This window comes from Hoplias malabaricus, chromosome Y (genome assembly GCF_029633855.1).
Source record: "Hoplias malabaricus isolate fHopMal1 chromosome Y, fHopMal1.hap1, whole genome shotgun sequence".
Taxonomy (NCBI): Eukaryota; Metazoa; Chordata; class Actinopteri; order Characiformes; family Erythrinidae; genus Hoplias; species Hoplias malabaricus.
The window spans coordinates 74,458,667-74,476,069 of NC_089820.1; the positions used below are offsets into that span (position 1 = coordinate 74,458,667).

Here is a 17,403-nt window from a genome sequence, read left to right on the forward strand (position 1 = left end):
TTTGTGATCAAAAACTATATATATATATCCAACACTAGTATCAGATGCTAACAAATCTCCCAAGATGTATTGCAAAACCTTCCTAGATCATTACACTGGACAAAAGCCTGATTAATACAATTAATTTCATTTGACAGAACAGGTGTCCACAAACCTTTGGCTATATAGTGATATAGTGGGTTCCATAAAATACAATTTGCCTAACAGTGGGTTTTCTGCTTTAAACAAACTCTACAAAGTATTTGTCAAACATCAAGCATATAACACTCCACTCACCCATCACTGAAGGCCTCATCCACACATTTCTGGTGGACAGGTCATCATTTGAATTAATACAGTGATGAAATGCTGTGGTGCATTGCTCATTCCAACTCTTTCCTCATGGACTCCTCCAGCTGTAGTCTGGCAGTGTGTGTTCATATGTTTTGAGAAAGTACATGGCTGAAGATGGGGTGGGGGGGGTGATATTTTTGTTAAGATATTTTCAAAAACTAGCTTACACTCGCTGCTTTATATCATGTAACTTATCTTTAGAATCACTGAGGTATTTGCAGTTGAATTGACATGCCATTTAAAATAACTAAAAGCAGTAGATCCAAACTCATTTGCAGTAAGGTTTAGTGAAGTCCAGCTAAATTCAGTTATATCTAGATATGTGTGGACAAGGCCGGCAGTTATTTAGACCTATATTTATTTTTGCCAGTGGTTACATAAAACTATAATCTAAATAAACAAGGTGTCAGAGCAACTGCTGCTTGGTTAGAGAAGCTTTTCAGCAAGTTGAGAAACTGTACTCATTGCTTGCCACAATATATTCATGTCATTATTGATTAAAAATATTATTTATTTTAAATATTTGTAAGGCTCACCATGGATTGTTTGAAGATTTGGTGGCATAGAAGTCCATTTTTCATTAGTTTGTATATGTTTTGTTAAGCTTGTCCAACCTAGTAACAGTTGCTACAAAGGAACACAAGCGGGTGGAGTTTGGATAAATGAACAAAATCCAGAAAATATAAATCCCATTCAGCCTTTTTTATAGCTCATTGTGTCTACTTTTTTAGGTGAGTACAACAAAAATAACCAGGCCACTCACACAGATTAGAAAGGACTAAAACAAAATATCATGAATTTTGAAAGAAATATAAAATCAATCACATTTAACTAGATGAACAAATAAAGAAAATTCTATAGTAATTTGTACTACATTTAAATGGAAGTGATTCATGGAAGAGGTCATCTTTCCCAGTGGTTCATCCATATTTTGGACATTTTCCCAGTTGTGTCTTTGGATGAATCATGAGTTTTTATTTTACGAATGCCAAAAGAAAAGGGGCAAATAATGAGCCCCTCAAAACAAAACGAAGATGCAGTTTCAAGGCAGCCGCTGATGCAGATGAAATCCAAGATGACAAAGGCATCCTCAGGTGGTCTACTGGAATGTTGTGGATAAATTATCTTTTGTTTTCATTTAGTTTTTTTCCCTATTTTTTGGTATCGTCCACTGCGCTGGTCCTGCAATGATGTTCGAAAAGAGGTCCAGTACCAGAGCGACCAAAACTTGTACATGACTTTCAAATAAAAATATCCATAAAAAAGAAAGAAAATTTACTGTACAAATCATCGTCCAGTCCACTCTGTCCATGTTGTGATGGACTATGTCCAGGAGTGTTGTTCTCTGTCTAAAGTCAGAATCATCTGATTTTCAGATCTTCTCCAAAGCTCTCCATTTGTGGTTCTGGGCCTTTAAGGAGCACTGATCACACACTCATGGTCATTGTTGGGGAATACTAAAAACAAACAAACAAAAAAAGGCAAAAGCATTACATTCTGAAGTGATATTTCTGCAAAATAACATTGAAGTCAGGGGAGTAAGAGAACAGCACTTTCTCACTCATTTCTCACTCACTCATGTTTAGCAGTTGGAAAACTATCCACAAGGGGGCACCATTAACAGTCAAGTTAGCTACATTTAAGCTAAGTATAAAACAGACTGATATTTTTATCTTCACCACTTTCAATTCATCTTTACTCACATTCTCATTTTGGAAAGAGTGAAGGAAGTTCCCTCCTAAATCACTGTCGTCCCTTGGTGTCCCGGGCGGGTTACTCAGACTGCCCAGATTATTTGGAGAATTCTAAATTTGAAAAATAAAGTCACTTTTAGAAATATTATTTCTCTTTTCATGAAAATACAGAACTCAAACTGTGAAGACCCATGTGTAGAATTTCTATATTAATTTCTAATATTTATCATAGCTGATTACCTTGGGAATTCCATCTATGTCTCCGGAGCCTGTAAAGAACAGCAGAAACCATGAGGGGATTAATTTAGTTTAGATTAATGTGATCAGAGGGTCAGAGTTTTGGAAATATCAGGGGATATGTAATTGGAAAGAGTCTCTACCTAATGAGCCATTCATGTGGTGAGGCTCCATTCCCCCCATGGGGCCGTCTGGACCCAACGGGAACTACAGAGATAAAAAAAAAAAAAAGAGAGAAAAAGAAAAAACCCCAAAAGAATTAAAGCTACAGTGAGAAAATAGTAAAGTTGGCAAATCCTGATCCTGTGATAAGTTATACATCACATATATGACAAGTATAATGCTCTTACTTTGATAAACAAAAGGTTTATGATGTTATACATAAAACTGTACTAGTTAACTAGGCAAATAAAGGGCGCAGATCCCATTTTTTCTTATATATTCTGTATGTTTATATACTACTCCAGCTACAGACATTTGGGCCTATGCTATAAATGCCCATTGGTCTGGTTTACTGGTAGTATGGATATAACAGAGCTGAGTAACTCACAGGTCGGTTCCCTGTCTGCTGCACTGAGTTTATCATCGTGTAGAGGTTTTCACCAGAGTTAGTGGAGTCTGTGAATGAAAGAAATACAACATTATCAGTGTTGTCTTAAGTGAGTGTTAGGAGATTATTAAGGAGTTATTAAAGTTAGGAGTTATTAATTTTAGGAGATATTTATTAAAGTTAACCAGAATACCAGCTTCCTAAACATAACATTTGCAGGCAGCTACTCTGTGTAGCAGAGGGTGTTAAAGGGGAAGACCATGTAAATTTATTAAATTCATTATAATGACCAAATAGACTTCAAGTAATCACAGTTGGATATAAATGCTGGACCTGCTGGACTGGGCATGATGGGCGTTCCCGGTGGACAGCCTCCCCCTGCTCCTCCTGTAGGACCCTGATACAATAAGAAGAACAATCTCTTCAAGACCTACTTTAGAACTTACTTTATTAGCCATAATATTAAAATGACTGTCTAGTTTCTACAGTCGTTCTTTATTTTATCAGCTCCACTGGCCACATGTGCGTTTACATTTACTTTACAAAATCTGTCCAGTCCATACCTGCTCTGTGGTGGTCCTTTAAGGGTATTGGCCATTGAAAAATAGGGTGTGCAACAAATTTACTACAGCCTGTAATTGCAGAACTGCAAAGTGTACCTGAGTGGTCAGTGGAACTGATAAGTAGTTAATTTATTTAAAAAATGTATATTATTTAAAATTTTAAAATAACAATAAATAGAATATATACACACACACACACACACACAAACACACACACACATATAAAGCAGTAAATTTATATTAAATATGTATCTTACCACATATGTGCCAGGAGATGATGATGAATATTGGATCTAAAAAAATAAAATAAAACAGTAAAGTAACGTCTGTAAGTTCATTGTCACAGAATTAAAGCCTCATATCTCCACACAGTTCTCTGTTGTAAGGTATGTTAATGTAGCTGTAATTCTGAGGCATATCTATCAGTCCATTTAACAGACAATTAAACATCTGATTATTATTAAACAATTTTTCAAGAATGAAATCCAAATGAAATCTAAACCAGACAGAAACGTAATCTCAGGATAAAAGCCAGGCTTACTGTATTGCTGTTATTGGGATTAGACCACGGCCGTCCGGTCCCTGGTCCCCTGAACAAAGGAGGTAAATTCATGTGAAAATTAACAGAACAATCCACAACAGACACAACTAATCCCACACAAAATATCCAGAAAAATTCTAAAATCTCTGCAGTTCAAACATATCTCAATTTATTGAGAAAAGAAAAAAAATCTTATTTCCCTGTTTGCCATCAGCTGAAAGGGTAAAATCTTACATGTTTGGAATGTTTGGACCCATAGAGTTTGGAGGTCTCATCCCACCACCGTATGTCTGTAAGGATAACCAGGGATCAGACTAGAGCAGCCATGGGGAGAGAGCAGAGAGAGAAAGATAATAGTTAGTTTAGTTCATCTTAGAGGGACACAACTGAGGCGATTTTAATCCATTCATGTGATAAGGGGAATAATGAGCATGTGTGTATGAGTGTGTTCCATATGAGTAAAATGATTACACACAAGGGGAGCTAATTTTGGCAATAATTTTAAGAATATTGCTGCTTTTGTTACTGCTTTTTTTTTTGTAACATATACAAGGGTTGGAACTCAACTGAAAGGGCCATTATCTCAGAGCAACACCTGGAACACCTGGTTTTAGACCACAATAATTTATTAGTATGGTGTAGAGCCTCCTTTTGTAGCCAATACAGCGTCTATTCATCTTGGGAATGACATATACAAGTCCTGCACAGTGGTCAGAGGGATTTTAAGCCATTCTTCTTGCAGGATAGTGGCCAGGTCACTACGTGATGCTGGTGGAGGAAAATGTTTCCTGACTCGCTCCTCCAAAACACCCCAAAGTGGTTCAATAATATTTAGATCTGGTGACTGTGCAGGCCATGGGAGATGTTCAACTTCACTTTCATGTTCATCAAACCAATCTTTCACCAGTCTTGCTGTGTGTATTGGTGCATTGTCATATATATATATTTATTTATATTAATATATATATTAATATAAATAAAACCTTATTACATTAAATATTTATAAATAAATATAAATAAATAATAAATCAAACCTGTGGTCCAGGTCCCATTGCCACCATTCCTCGTGGTACACTCATCCTCTGCATGGCGCCAAGGTTAGGATGTCCTGAAGACATCCAAAGACAGACTTAAATACTTTTTTCATTTCATGGCTTCCAAAAAAAACATGTATCCAATACAGTACCTTTATAGGAGAAGGAAACAAAACTTTTTAAATGGTAAGGTTATTTAAAAGCCTTTAAAATATGGATTAGAGTTGTTATGTGTATGAAAGATCAGCTGATGTATATTTTCATTGTGATTAACATTGTTGTGCTCTGTTTTGGAGGACAAGGCTGGACAACCTTCAATAACGTGGATTTAAAAAGTGAAAAAAAAAATTCCTTAACTTTCAATGGAAGTCAAAGAAAAAAGGTTTAATTCCAAGTAAATTTGGAGCATTTCAATTAGTCAAATCATGAAAGTATCACATAGTGTGAAGGACAGCAGCCTCAAAAATGCAGATACATGTTTTTCTTTGGACAGGAAAAATTAATTAATAGTTTTATTTTCTCTAAGACATAGGTCACGACTAAGGTCAACAAGCCCCCAGAATCTGAGCAGTGAAACAGTGGAACTGTTCTTTTGTGATGAACCGCCTTCCCAGATTATATATATTTAACTTTCACTCCTTCATTACCTGGGGGTCGTGTTGGATCCATTACATTTGGAGGTAAGGGCTGCCCTCCAGGAGCCTGATGGAGAGATGAAGAGAAAATGATGACAGATAAGTGAAAAAAAATCAATACGGAGGCCCAGAGAGACCATTACTTATTTTCTGTATTGGAAATCCAGTCATTAAAAAAGCTCCAGGTCATCAATCTGGTCTCAGTCTCACCTGGTTCCCCATTCTGACCGGAGGTCGAGGCCCTCCAGCATAACGAGGAGACATGAAGGGCTGCAGGGAAGAGAGTGTATGGTTAGTAACTGTGATATTAATAACAGCTGATTCATAATCATATAGAATGATCCCTTTAAACTCTAGGGGTCTATTTAAGGGTCCATACATCAGTTCCTCACTCTAATTTATTATCGTCAACAATTCATATTAGCTATTAAATAGCCTTAAAAAATATAAAACAATTCTTAAAGGGAAGAAATAAATGCAGAGAAAAAAAATAAAGCTTTATAAAAAAGGTAAATAATTAAAACTGGTAAAAAAAATATTGCGCTTTGTGTTAAAGTGCCAGTCACAGCAAAAGCTTGAAAGTGGAGGAACAAACACAAAGTCCAGTGAATGCCCATGCAGGAACAGGTATTAAAGGGCCCATACTATAGTCTCCTTATAATTATTTTTCCCCCGATGTCCAGTTGTTATGTTGGTGTTGTGCTGTGCCTCAAAATGATTTCATCGTGATCATTTTCCAATATTCCTGTATGACATACGATTAGGAAAGCTGGTTTTGGTACTGCGCCTTTAAGATTGAGGAATGTAAATGAGTTCTGTCGTGATTGGCTGCTTTATACTGGTTGCACCCTAGACAAAAAAGTCCTTATTATATTAGTGAAGAGTGGATGAGGCTGCACTGCTGTAGGCTGAAACCATGGCTGTACTGTATATACTATATACAGGTTATATACAGGTATGGGCCCTTTAAGAAAAGAGACTGAGTGTGTTTCATCTGACAAGAAAACCAGGTGTATGTGTGTGTGTGTTTTATTACCTGTGCGTGTGCTCCCATCATGTTAGCGTTAGGTGGAGGCTGAGGGGACGGCTGGGAGCCAGCAGGACCCTGAAGGGCCACAGGAGAAATGCAGGGGGTGGGTTATAAAGAAGCAAGAGGAGAAAGAAAATGGCAGGAGAGAAAAGCAAAGCAAAAGATAAACAGATGCATTACTGCTGCGGTGAAGCTGAAGTAATACGGCTAAAAAGCTGGCGAGGGTTGTGTTATAATGTAGATATAAGAGAAGATTATTTTTTTGTGTATTCATAAAATTGTTAATTTTTCTTTTATTTATATTTTTTAAATACGTTCTACATCATCAATCATACTGTATGTATTACTAGTTTGGAAACGAAAGGGTTAAAACCTTGAAATTGCCTGTTTAAAATGCCAGTCAGGTTTAATTTCTCCAAGTTAAGTTTTTAGGTACAAGTAAGGGAGTTCTTTGATTGGTTATGGCTCCAGGGGCTGAACTGAAGACATTACACTAAGTAACAACAAAACAAAGCAACCTGGACGTTCTAGATACCTCACTGACACCCATATGAAACAAACTTGAACTGGGCTGTGAAGCAGTGGAACTGTGTTCTCTGGAGTGCTGGAGCACCATTAAATGCCACTCCAACTCTTTTTTGGACGACGCTTTCCAGAACTAACCAATCTATATCAGTGACTGTCCTCACTGATTCTCTGCCATCAAATCTTTAAAAAAACTCCTGATGAGTGTCCTTCATTTCAGAGGAAATATGGCATATGTTATTTACTAACTGAATCATAGAGGAGATTTTCGATAAGGCACTGGAGAAATTAGCCTCTAGAGGGCGGTAGTGTTTCAGAAGAGTCCAGCAGGGCTATTTCAACTGGCCTCGTTTCACATTCGGCCGACCAATGATGCATGGCTCTGCTCTGAGATAATGGCCCTTGTTTAGTTGAGCTTGAGAGAAACTTATAAGCTTGTGCTTGTGTGTGTGTGTGTATTTGTTTGTGTGTGTGTATAATTTTATTGTCGTCCCTGGAGGATCTGGACACTTTCTCAGAATGCTTTTCTAACCCACACATCTTTCCACATCTTATCACACTCATAATAATATAGAGCCATTATTCCTAGAACTCATCCACAGATTCCTGGGCATTACATTCCCTTTAAAGGGCCCATACCCAGCATTCTCCTTGTATTCTTTTCACACTTACAAAATTTGTGTGGTTTAATATACAACAAAACTCCCATATTTAATTTTAAACAGCCATAATCAGGTATTTGTTTATTCTTCAGAGAAGCCTGACACCGTGCCTTTAAGATTTATATATGTAAATAAGCTGAGCTGTGATTGGCCATCCTTAATTGTGCCTAATTTAGCCTAGTTTGAATAAACTGTTATAGAAATGTTTAATATCCATATATGGACAACGTGAACCGCAACTTTAATAATGTGTATATTACTTAATTTTTTTTTTCAAAAACATTTAATGGTTTATTTTTTACATTGTCATAAAACAGCTGTTAAACAGATGTTACACTGACGCCTAAGAGGGTTACACCGAGTGCCCTAAGGGAATTGCATACTAAACAGATTTTAACCCTGACACATGAAATAATAATACAACAAAACAGATTTTTGTTTAAATCACACATTATGTGACCCTTTAATTAAACTTTTGTTAATTTATAAATTTTGGATCATATAATTTCTGAATGCATCATATTTAGGCATTTACCAACATTTGTTTTTACTTTAATTGGTCTTTCATTTAGTTCACTGCATCAGTTAAAACTGTTTAAATTGATTAATTTCAATTAAACCATCAATATCAAATTATTGTCTGAACTTAACAGGGAAACATCATTGAGCTGATGAGAAACACCACAAATCCTTGGCATATTAGTACTCTGTTCTTCATTCTGACCTTTTTACATTTCATGTACTGGTGGTAAAAAACACCAAAACCACAAAGGCTCTTTTTTTGTTGATCTGCAGATCGGTGTTTCCATTTTTAGAGGAACTACAGCTGACTACAGTTGAACTACAGTCTGAACCTTGGCGTGAGGTACGAGGTCATACAACAGACCTCCCACAGTCACCTGTATCATCATCATCTTCCTCTGAATCCTCGTAAAATCCATGTCAACAACTGAGCCAACACATTTTGCACACAGACTTTTGGAAAACTAAAAATACATTTTTGTTTCATGAAACAACTTTGTAAAATTGTCTAAATGTGTTTTGCTGCTGTAAAGTACAGTTTGAATTTTCTGAATATTTATTATAAATAATGAGCATTTGACAGGTAGATGGAACAAGGTCGATGAAATGGAACAAAAATGCTTAGTTTTACTACAAGTAACATCATACAAATCGTACCTGGAATTGCTTCAGTTTTGTTAAATTTATTCTTGAAATTTACTCCTGTGTTTTCATGATGGTAGCAACAATTTTGTAATGGTTTAGTAAATGCACAGGAACGCACTTCATTCACAGTTCAGTAGAGAACTTGTCCCAAAAGCATGGAAGTTTGTTTCGGTATTTCTCTTCAATAGATGATAAAAGAGCCACCTCTAAAGATCATGTATCATATTTGATACGTTTGGCTTTATAGGATTAAGCATGGCCACATTCTCATTCAAGATGTAGTTATAGAAAAAAATAACAATGACTTACAACAATACTCACACATAAATAACATCTGCTAGTATTTGGTGTTAAAAATGACTGATGGCCCCTTTAAAGGACGCCACGGCTGGGTGGTGGAGAGAAATGCTTCTGGACGAGCTATGCGTGATGCTCTGGTTTGCTCTTACGGTCAGCAGTAAAAGTAGCCGAGCTTGGTGAAGCTAGAGTGGCTGCCATTAGCAGCTAATGGTCGTAATCAAACCGAATCCCAGTGGACGCTGGGCTTGGCAGATAAGCTCGGGTGGAGGAATAATAGCCCCTCTGTGTGTGCCTTCTCAAAACTGATGGCACGCGTGTGAGTGTGTGTGTGTGCGTGAGTGTGTGGATGTGTGGTTTTGGGCTGAAAGCTGATGGAGAGAAAGGTTAAAGTGGCAGTTTGGCCAAAACGCAGTAGATTACTGAGACAGGTTCTCTTTAGTCTGCACTGCAGCTACAAAATTCACACTATTTCAAAAAGTTTGTGATCACCTGCTTGCAGCACACGTAAACATGGTACACTAATCCAGGACTAGTAAATTTTTATTATCTAGTCTTTATTATTGTACTTGAATTAGGGATCAAACCTATTTATTTTTAAATATATTTAAAGATACTCTCCAGTGTCAATCCAGTGTTTAGCCTTGTTAGAGTGTATGTGCGCGCATGGTGGAAGTGTATTGTTTATATGTGAATAAGTGTTTAAGCCTCGTGGCTGATCATTTTGACCACTTTCAGTGTTCCAAACACAGTCTCAAAAACATGGATTCAGATAGTTAAGGTTTCTGACATCATAAACCTAAGCAACCAATCCTGTCAGGTTGCATGTTGGGGCCTGTAGTTACAATAGCTTCATAACTCCAGGACAAAAAGTAGCAAACTTCAGACATAAATCATGCCTTAGTTAATCCACCACATTCGTGTCAAGCCAGGAATTTTTCAGCAAACTATCTTCAGTAAGGGAACTGATAGGAATGAAAGCCTACCTGGAAGAAACCCGGAGGCAGGGGACCCCCTGGAAGACCGTCTCCTGGGGGCATGTTCCCCAGCACAGGGCTTGGAGCAGCTGCTGCACTCTGTAAATACACAAAGTAGGTCACAATTCATTGTACTGTTGAAAAAAGACCATAAACATGATCTCACATTTCCAACTGACACCTAGTGGCCTGGATGTATCAATAAAGGCCACCCTAGTGTGTGGCATGAAGTGACTCATTCAGAGACTCGGGTCAGTTGCACTCATAATTAAAGACGTTCATAAATATTGTTTGCCATTTTTTGGTGGTAAAAATGATTTATCACTCATTGAAAAGAGCTTTTTTCATGAGAAGCTTTCATTTCTCTCTTGTTGCCAGAATATTTAAATTTCTTGTGAAAACCACTCAAACTAAAACAAAACTTCACAGAAGAGGCTTTATCAAAACTTGATGAATGGACTCTGCCATGTATTCGAGAGCCGTCCTCTCTGAGAATATTCTCAGTGCTGTGAAAACGGAAGCGTCAGCAAAATCAATAGAGGAAATGTGTCCTGGATGGCTCTGTGGGCTCATCGCGGACGGGTCATCTCCGTAATGAGCCGCAGATTTAGCAGGAGTCAGGACTCTAATCAATCACAGTCAATTACACTCAGCATCATTGAGTTTTAGAGGTTTATACGCAGCGTTTTCTGACAGCACTCCACATTTCATGCAAGGCAAGCATTCACTTCACTAATAATGACTTCATCGCTTTATTAATGCTGCTGTCTCTGAGATAAAAAACACTTCTCCAGCAAAATTACAACCCTACAATATATCAGCAGGGTCTTTGGACACTGTCCATAAAATTATACTCTAAAGTATGCATTTTGTTGTTTTAAACTTCACCTATTGTGGAAACATGTTCACAATCACATAAAACCAGTGGGATGCTCTGGAGCAGCGGCACATGATCTTGAGGTCACTGTGCTCCATGTTAAGTGACAGCTAAAGGGCTATAACCCACCCCTAGCACTGAACTGTGGAGTGGAGTCCCATCCAATACATTGATTTAAAGTGTGTTTTGGAATCTAGAACTAATCCTCCAACATCAGTACCCCATCTCACTATACTCTTGCAGCTGAGTACCAATAAAATCTTCACAGCAATGTTCCAACATCTATTGTTTAGAAGAGTGAAGACTGTTACTGCTGCCTCTGGTTATTTAAAGGGCTTATCTGTTCACTTTTGGGAGCCCAGTGTCCTACTCTGGCTGTGTCCCAGCTGGAAGTGGAGAGTGTGAAATGTGATTAGTAGAAGGTCAGGGTTTAAATAGCTTACAGCAGGTAGATCAGGCTCAGATCAGCTCTCACTCTGAGCTCGTCTACATAAGCTCAGCTCATTACCAGGTGACATTATTCACCTGGGGGGCATGTGCTTTCTTTGAGACATATGAAGCCAACCCACCACTACTTTTCAAACCACTGTGAACGAAAAAAAAAAAAAAAAAAAGGGAGAAGAATACAAACTGACCATATCTGTCACATCACCCAACACAGGGGCCACCCTACCCACCAAAGACACCCAAGCCTCAGATGGCTGCAACATTATCAGCAATCTAACCTGATTACAGAGGCAATGTTTACATTGCTGCTCTACTCCAGACCCCTATATTACTTGTGTTTTATTTTTGATTCAGTTAATTCCTGACAGACATGAACAGTACAACATTTAATAATTCTCCTGCATTTTCCACCTCAAAGTTTCTGGTAAGATAGGACAAATACAGCAGTAAATAATTCAACGGAGGGAGTGAATTTTTTATATTATCTTAGTAGTAGTTTGTAGCAGATACTGAAAGTAACTCTTAAAATTAAATTAATAAAAGAATAATAAGAAACAGGCGGCACGGTGGCGCAGCAGGTTAGTGTCGCAGTCACACAGCTCCAGGGACCTGGAGGTTGTGGGTTCGATTCCCGCTCCGGGTGACTGTCTGTGAGGAGTTGGTGTGTTCTCCCCGTGTCCGCGTGGGTGTCCTCCGGGTGCTCCGGTTTCCTCCCACAGTCCAAAAACACACGTTGGTAGGTGGATTGGCGACTCAAAAAAGTGTCCGTAGGTGTGAGTGAATGTGTATGTTGCCCTGTGAAGGACTGGCGCCCCCTCCAGGGTGTATTCCCGCCTTGCGCCCAATGACTCCAGGTAGGCTCTGGACCCACCGCGACCCTGAACTGGATAAGCGCTTACAGATAATAAATGAATGAATGAATAATAAGAAACAATGAATTACATTAAAAATGTATTGTCAGTAAAAGTTTTTTAAATTATTGTAATAATATGTTTATTAATCTGTAGTTATTCATTCCTCTGGCTCGTGTTTAATTCTGGTTAATATATATAATCATCAAAAATAACCATATCATGTTTGGATAAACAAAGACGAAGTACCGTATTTCATCAGACGTGAGTAAATACTTAGTCTTAGAAATACAGATACAGATTTTAGTCCAATTCCAAGAAAATGAGGGCTTACAGCTTTTATGTAAACTTTTCTAAAGGCTCCTGAAGCTCCACCCACTGTTTATCAACACCATCTAATCCCCTCACACTGCTGGATTAGGCTAGCGGCACATATTCTGCAGCTTTTCTTCAGCTCTAATCCTCTTTGTGTCCTAAGATCGCAAACAGAGATTAAGAGTGAGATTAACTCGCTCTGAAAGAGGGAGGTCTCAAAGAGTCAACAGACGGTCCAATAAAAGCCCACAAACACTGACCTGAAATACAACAGAACACAATCCAAGTTTTACCGTTTTTTGTACTGAAATGGAGAGAATCAGACAGAGAGGTGAGAAAGAGAGAGGGAAATCAAGATAGAAAAGGGAGAGAGAGAGATAAAGAGACAGATAGAGAAAGAGAAGGAAAATGAAAAATAACAGAGTGAAAAGATAAAGGAGAGAGAAGAGAATATCCAAAATTCAGATTAAAACATGTTCATACTGAATGTAATTTGAATATATTCAAATATGCATCAAGTAATTACATTTAAACAACTACACTGTAATATAAACTGAATGTACATCAAAACAACACTAACTTTAGGACTAGCTCTGCCCCATGCTGAGTTTTACAGTGGACAGGTAAAGGGAAGGGCAGGTGTTGCGTCCATTAGACCAAGTTTAGGAACATGTTTCTCCACAGGGGGATTTCCAGCTGTTAGCCTTAGGCCGAGCTTAAAGACCTGTAGTCCAGCTTTTAGCGTCTTTCACATGAAAATGAGGCTTGAGCAGGGGTGGGGGCTCATTAGAGCGAGTGGATGACGCAGCACCAAAAACAAATGGAAGGAAAATTTTCTATCATATTCGACCACAGTGTTTTACTTGCTGAGCCTGTTCTGGACAGTTTGTCTGCCTCTGAATATCATTCCTGTTCCGTACAGTGTCGACTCTTTTTTATCAGGTTCAGTACGGTTGAAAATTACTCAGATTGCTCTGATTCCATTCATCATGAAATATTTACAAAAGGTGAAGGACAGCTTCTGTGTTCAAATGATGCTGTTAACTAAATATGCACAAAAATAAAGATAAAGGTTTTCTCTTTTACAGGGATATGTAACTTGGTGTACGGTATAAAGAGAAGCTTTATATTTGGTGGTTACTGGTGGTATTGCTACATTAAGGCCCCGTCCACATGGATCCATTTATTTTTTTTTTAAATTTCCCTCTCTCCGTTTTTGAAAATCTCCCCATCCAGGCGACTATGAAAACAGTTGAATTACCACAACCAGTCCAGTAGGGGGCCATAGTAACTCTTAAAGGCACCAAAACACCACAACGCAGAGGATTAAACCCAAATCACTCCATACTCCCTATGTAGTGCACTACACAAGTCCTAAAATTACTTACTCTAGATCTTAATACTGCATTACATATTTCTAATACAGCATCATTTATGTTTATTCACATGTGGGAATCTGAACTTTAGTGCTAGCTGCATGTACATTACAGATTAATGACTTACGTACTTCACTATTGAGGGAGTGAGGAAGTATTTGCCTTTCATCCAGAGAAAGACATGCTCAGTGATGTCAGCTTAATGTTTCCATTGAACATTGACCTTAGTTGACATCATAAAAGTAGCCCACAAGAAAATGTGCCTTCTCTTGAGACACATGAGGCCAGTCCACTGCTTCTTTTCAAACAGCTGTGATTGCAACGCCACTGAACACTTTAGGACGTTGGAGGAGAATGCAAACTGCCCAGTTCTCTTACATCAGCTTACAGACATTAGTCCTAGCAGTGACTGGGGAGAGGGGATTGTCCTATGGATCTAGGGCTAGAAATTGGACTCTAAAAACTCTTGAACAAAACCTACCCAAGCATGATTACATCCATATTTAAGATATGGTCCCTGTCCCAACTTTTCGATTATGCATCAATTTCAGAATTATTGTAAAATATTGATGAAGTTACACTTTTATAATCATGCTGAATATAAATAGGCTTTAAAAATCAATGCTCTTTTAAATGCTCTATATTTACCCCCTGACCCTATTTTTTCAGAATTTTGTAGTAAATATTGTTTGAAATATTCTTGTTTCCGCCAGCCGCCCAACAGAGGTTCAGTTTAACTTCTCTGATATTAACCAAAAAGTACAGCCTTGTTCCAACCCCAAAAATAAAACTGCAGCCGCCCTCCGGCTTCAACCAAAAGTGTTGGGACGCTTCAGCTTCCTGAATCAATTACTCTTATCAGTCCATCACTAACCCCTACCGAGCCTGGCACAGAGCTCCAGCAGAAAAACAAAAGCAGCAGAGTCAAAACACACAGAAATACAGCCCAGCATCCACTTCCTGCCCTTTAATCACATCACACCCGAATCTGCACCACTGAGCACTATACGGCCCTTTATCACATCACACTCACGTCCACAAAAACGGTCCAATATACAGCACTTTAATCACATAACACTGTGTGTGTCTGTGTGTGTGCACGAGATAAAGAGGTCAGTATTGAGAAGGATCTGTTTTTAATGGCACTGAAGGTGAAATGGACCTTTGTCTCCAGTGTTTCTCTGCTGAACCTCATCTCTGTGCTCTGTGTTTTAATATAGTGGCCAAAAAAGGACCACCCCCACCATATATCCAAATTTCTGCACTAAAGCCTTTCACAGAATTTGGTATGAAATGTGGTTCACTGCACCACAAATATCTCACTCAGCAACACCCCAAGATCATTCTACATATTTACTGACATTGTTAGACATATTTTAAATCATTTTCCAGATTAATGTGAAATTTCAGCCCTGGGAGGTATCTGTGCTTGTTTTAAAATTTTACAGCAATGTACCTTTAATAAGATCAAAAGGCCATCACAGCCTTTTATAATATTGCAAAATCAATTTCACAACAATCAAACATTATTGTGCAGTTCCAGTGTAAGATTAAGACACTCCTAGTGACTATTCTTTAACAAAGATTATTTTCTATCCAATCAAAACATTACAGTGCCAGTGTAAATAAACAGGCCCCAGAGAGGTCTGAACATTTGCTGAAAACAAAATAAAGAAATGCAGTTTAACTCTTAGAGAGAAATGACACTGATAACAAACGCAGGGCCTCTTTATGGGGAATTATTTCTCATCCATAGCTCACTGAAATCAAGGAGACTGTAGTTAGTGCAGATTATAAAGTCTCAAAGTATATTTGCAAGTAGAACCGCTGATATTTTAAGATGATTTTAATCTCATAAAGTTAATGTTGAGTGTACATTGAAATTAAGAGGAAAATGTTTTTTGAGCAATGTGACAGAATCTAATATTTCAATACTGAATATAAAAGTATATGTAACTATTATGTAATAAATTATGCAATTACATTTGAATACTGCTGTAATAAAAGTAATAAACATACTAAATACTAAATTAACACGAATGGCATACATTTCTGAATACTGTATTAAATGATCAGTGGTATCTATAGTTTTGTGTCATTATTTATTATTACAATTACAGTTATTATTAGTTATTAGAAATGAATGTATTTTCCAGAAAAGCAAGTCCCCATTTACTGTTTTCTCCTTCTGTCTTGCCCTCTCAATCTTCTCTATCCATCTCTCTCTCTCTCTCTGAGCAGGTGTCATCAGTTTGCTTATTCACACGTTTACTTTCCACATGGTGGGGGTCAGCAGTGGAGTGAGGAATCGCACTCGTTCGTCTCCACAGAGCGAGGGAGGAGTGCCATCTGCCTAGAAACAAAGACCTTCAGACTGACGCCATCAAAACATGTGACTCCAGCTAAAGAGCCACAGCCCAGGGGTTAAACGAGCATCAGCTAACACACACACACACACACACACACACACACACACACACACACACACACACAAACACACAAACACACAAACACACAAACACACAAACACACACTCACACACTCACACACTCACACACTCACACACTCACACACACACACACAGACAGAGGGAGAGAAAGCGAGAAATGGAGAGAGAGAGAGAGAGAGAGAGAGAGAGAGAGAGAGAGAGAGAGAGAAAGAAGAGAGTGAGAGTACAGATCTTGATTCCAGGCTGATGTTGTATGAGGCTCTTGGTTGCCATGGCGACCTCATTACTGATTGACAGATGTTGACAGATAGAAATGGTGCAATGCCTCATGGGATGCAGTGGAAGTCACAAAGTCACATAAAGAGGAGATTTAGGGTCAGGACCTTTAGAAGTCCAGGGTTATTTCTGTCGTATTGCTATTGGATCTCAAAGGAATTATACAATGACATCATTTTTATATTAACATTAATTTTATCCTACATTTCTGATCGTTCTCTGTTCGTTTTGAATGCAAATACATATTTTATAAACAATTAATTAAACTAATCAATGTACAGGAGCAATTTGTAGTTCTACAATCATTTTCTTTATAACGATGATTAACTTTGGGTAATAGAGCTTTTCTTCATTCAAAGTGTATTCTTTTCCCCAGGGAAATGTTTTCCTGTTTGCCAGAGCGCTCGCCATTGCCTTACGTGGGTTTTCCTCAAAGAAAAATTATTTTTTTCTCCGCTCGTGAGTTTTGAATTGGGTCTGATGCCATAAATCAGGCTGCAACTCATAAACATAAATAAACACAGCCAATAATAAACGCTCCCAAGTGCGAAACTGTTCCCGCTTTGT

General features: G+C 38.1%; 1 protein-coding gene across 3 annotated transcripts in view; it reads right to left on the reverse strand.

Annotated features, from left to right (window-relative positions):
• Positions 1 to 140: 140 nt before the first annotated feature.
• Positions 141 to 17,403, reverse strand: part of LOC136678592 (single-stranded DNA-binding protein 3-like) — a 29,725-nt gene continuing 12,462 nt past the window's right edge. The window contains exons 1-15 of one of the 3 annotated variants that reach the window (XM_066656637.1): positions 16,288 to 16,371; positions 10,255 to 10,344; positions 6,624 to 6,692; positions 5,798 to 5,857; positions 5,600 to 5,654; positions 4,953 to 5,026; positions 4,153 to 4,232; positions 3,919 to 3,967; positions 3,635 to 3,670; positions 3,148 to 3,211; positions 2,815 to 2,882; positions 2,408 to 2,471; positions 2,268 to 2,296; positions 2,037 to 2,138; positions 141 to 1,790 (exon numbers count right to left, since the gene is read on the reverse strand). In XM_066656637.1, the coding sequence (XP_066512734.1) occupies positions 1,761 to 1,790; positions 2,037 to 2,138; positions 2,268 to 2,296; positions 2,408 to 2,471; positions 2,815 to 2,882; positions 3,148 to 3,211; positions 3,635 to 3,670; positions 3,919 to 3,967; positions 4,153 to 4,232; positions 4,953 to 5,026; positions 5,600 to 5,654; positions 5,798 to 5,857; positions 6,624 to 6,692; positions 10,255 to 10,344; positions 16,288 to 16,359 (942 nt within the window). In that variant the 5' untranslated portion in view covers positions 16,360 to 16,371 and the 3' untranslated portion in view covers positions 141 to 1,760. Of the gene's footprint in view, positions 1,791 to 2,036; positions 2,139 to 2,267; positions 2,297 to 2,407; positions 2,472 to 2,814; positions 2,883 to 3,147; positions 3,212 to 3,634; positions 3,671 to 3,918; positions 3,968 to 4,152; positions 4,233 to 4,952; positions 5,027 to 5,599; positions 5,655 to 5,797; positions 5,858 to 6,623; positions 6,693 to 10,254; positions 10,345 to 16,287; positions 16,372 to 17,403 lie in introns of those variants that run through there. The other 2 variants (XM_066656635.1, XM_066656636.1) reach the window with 2 other exon arrangements.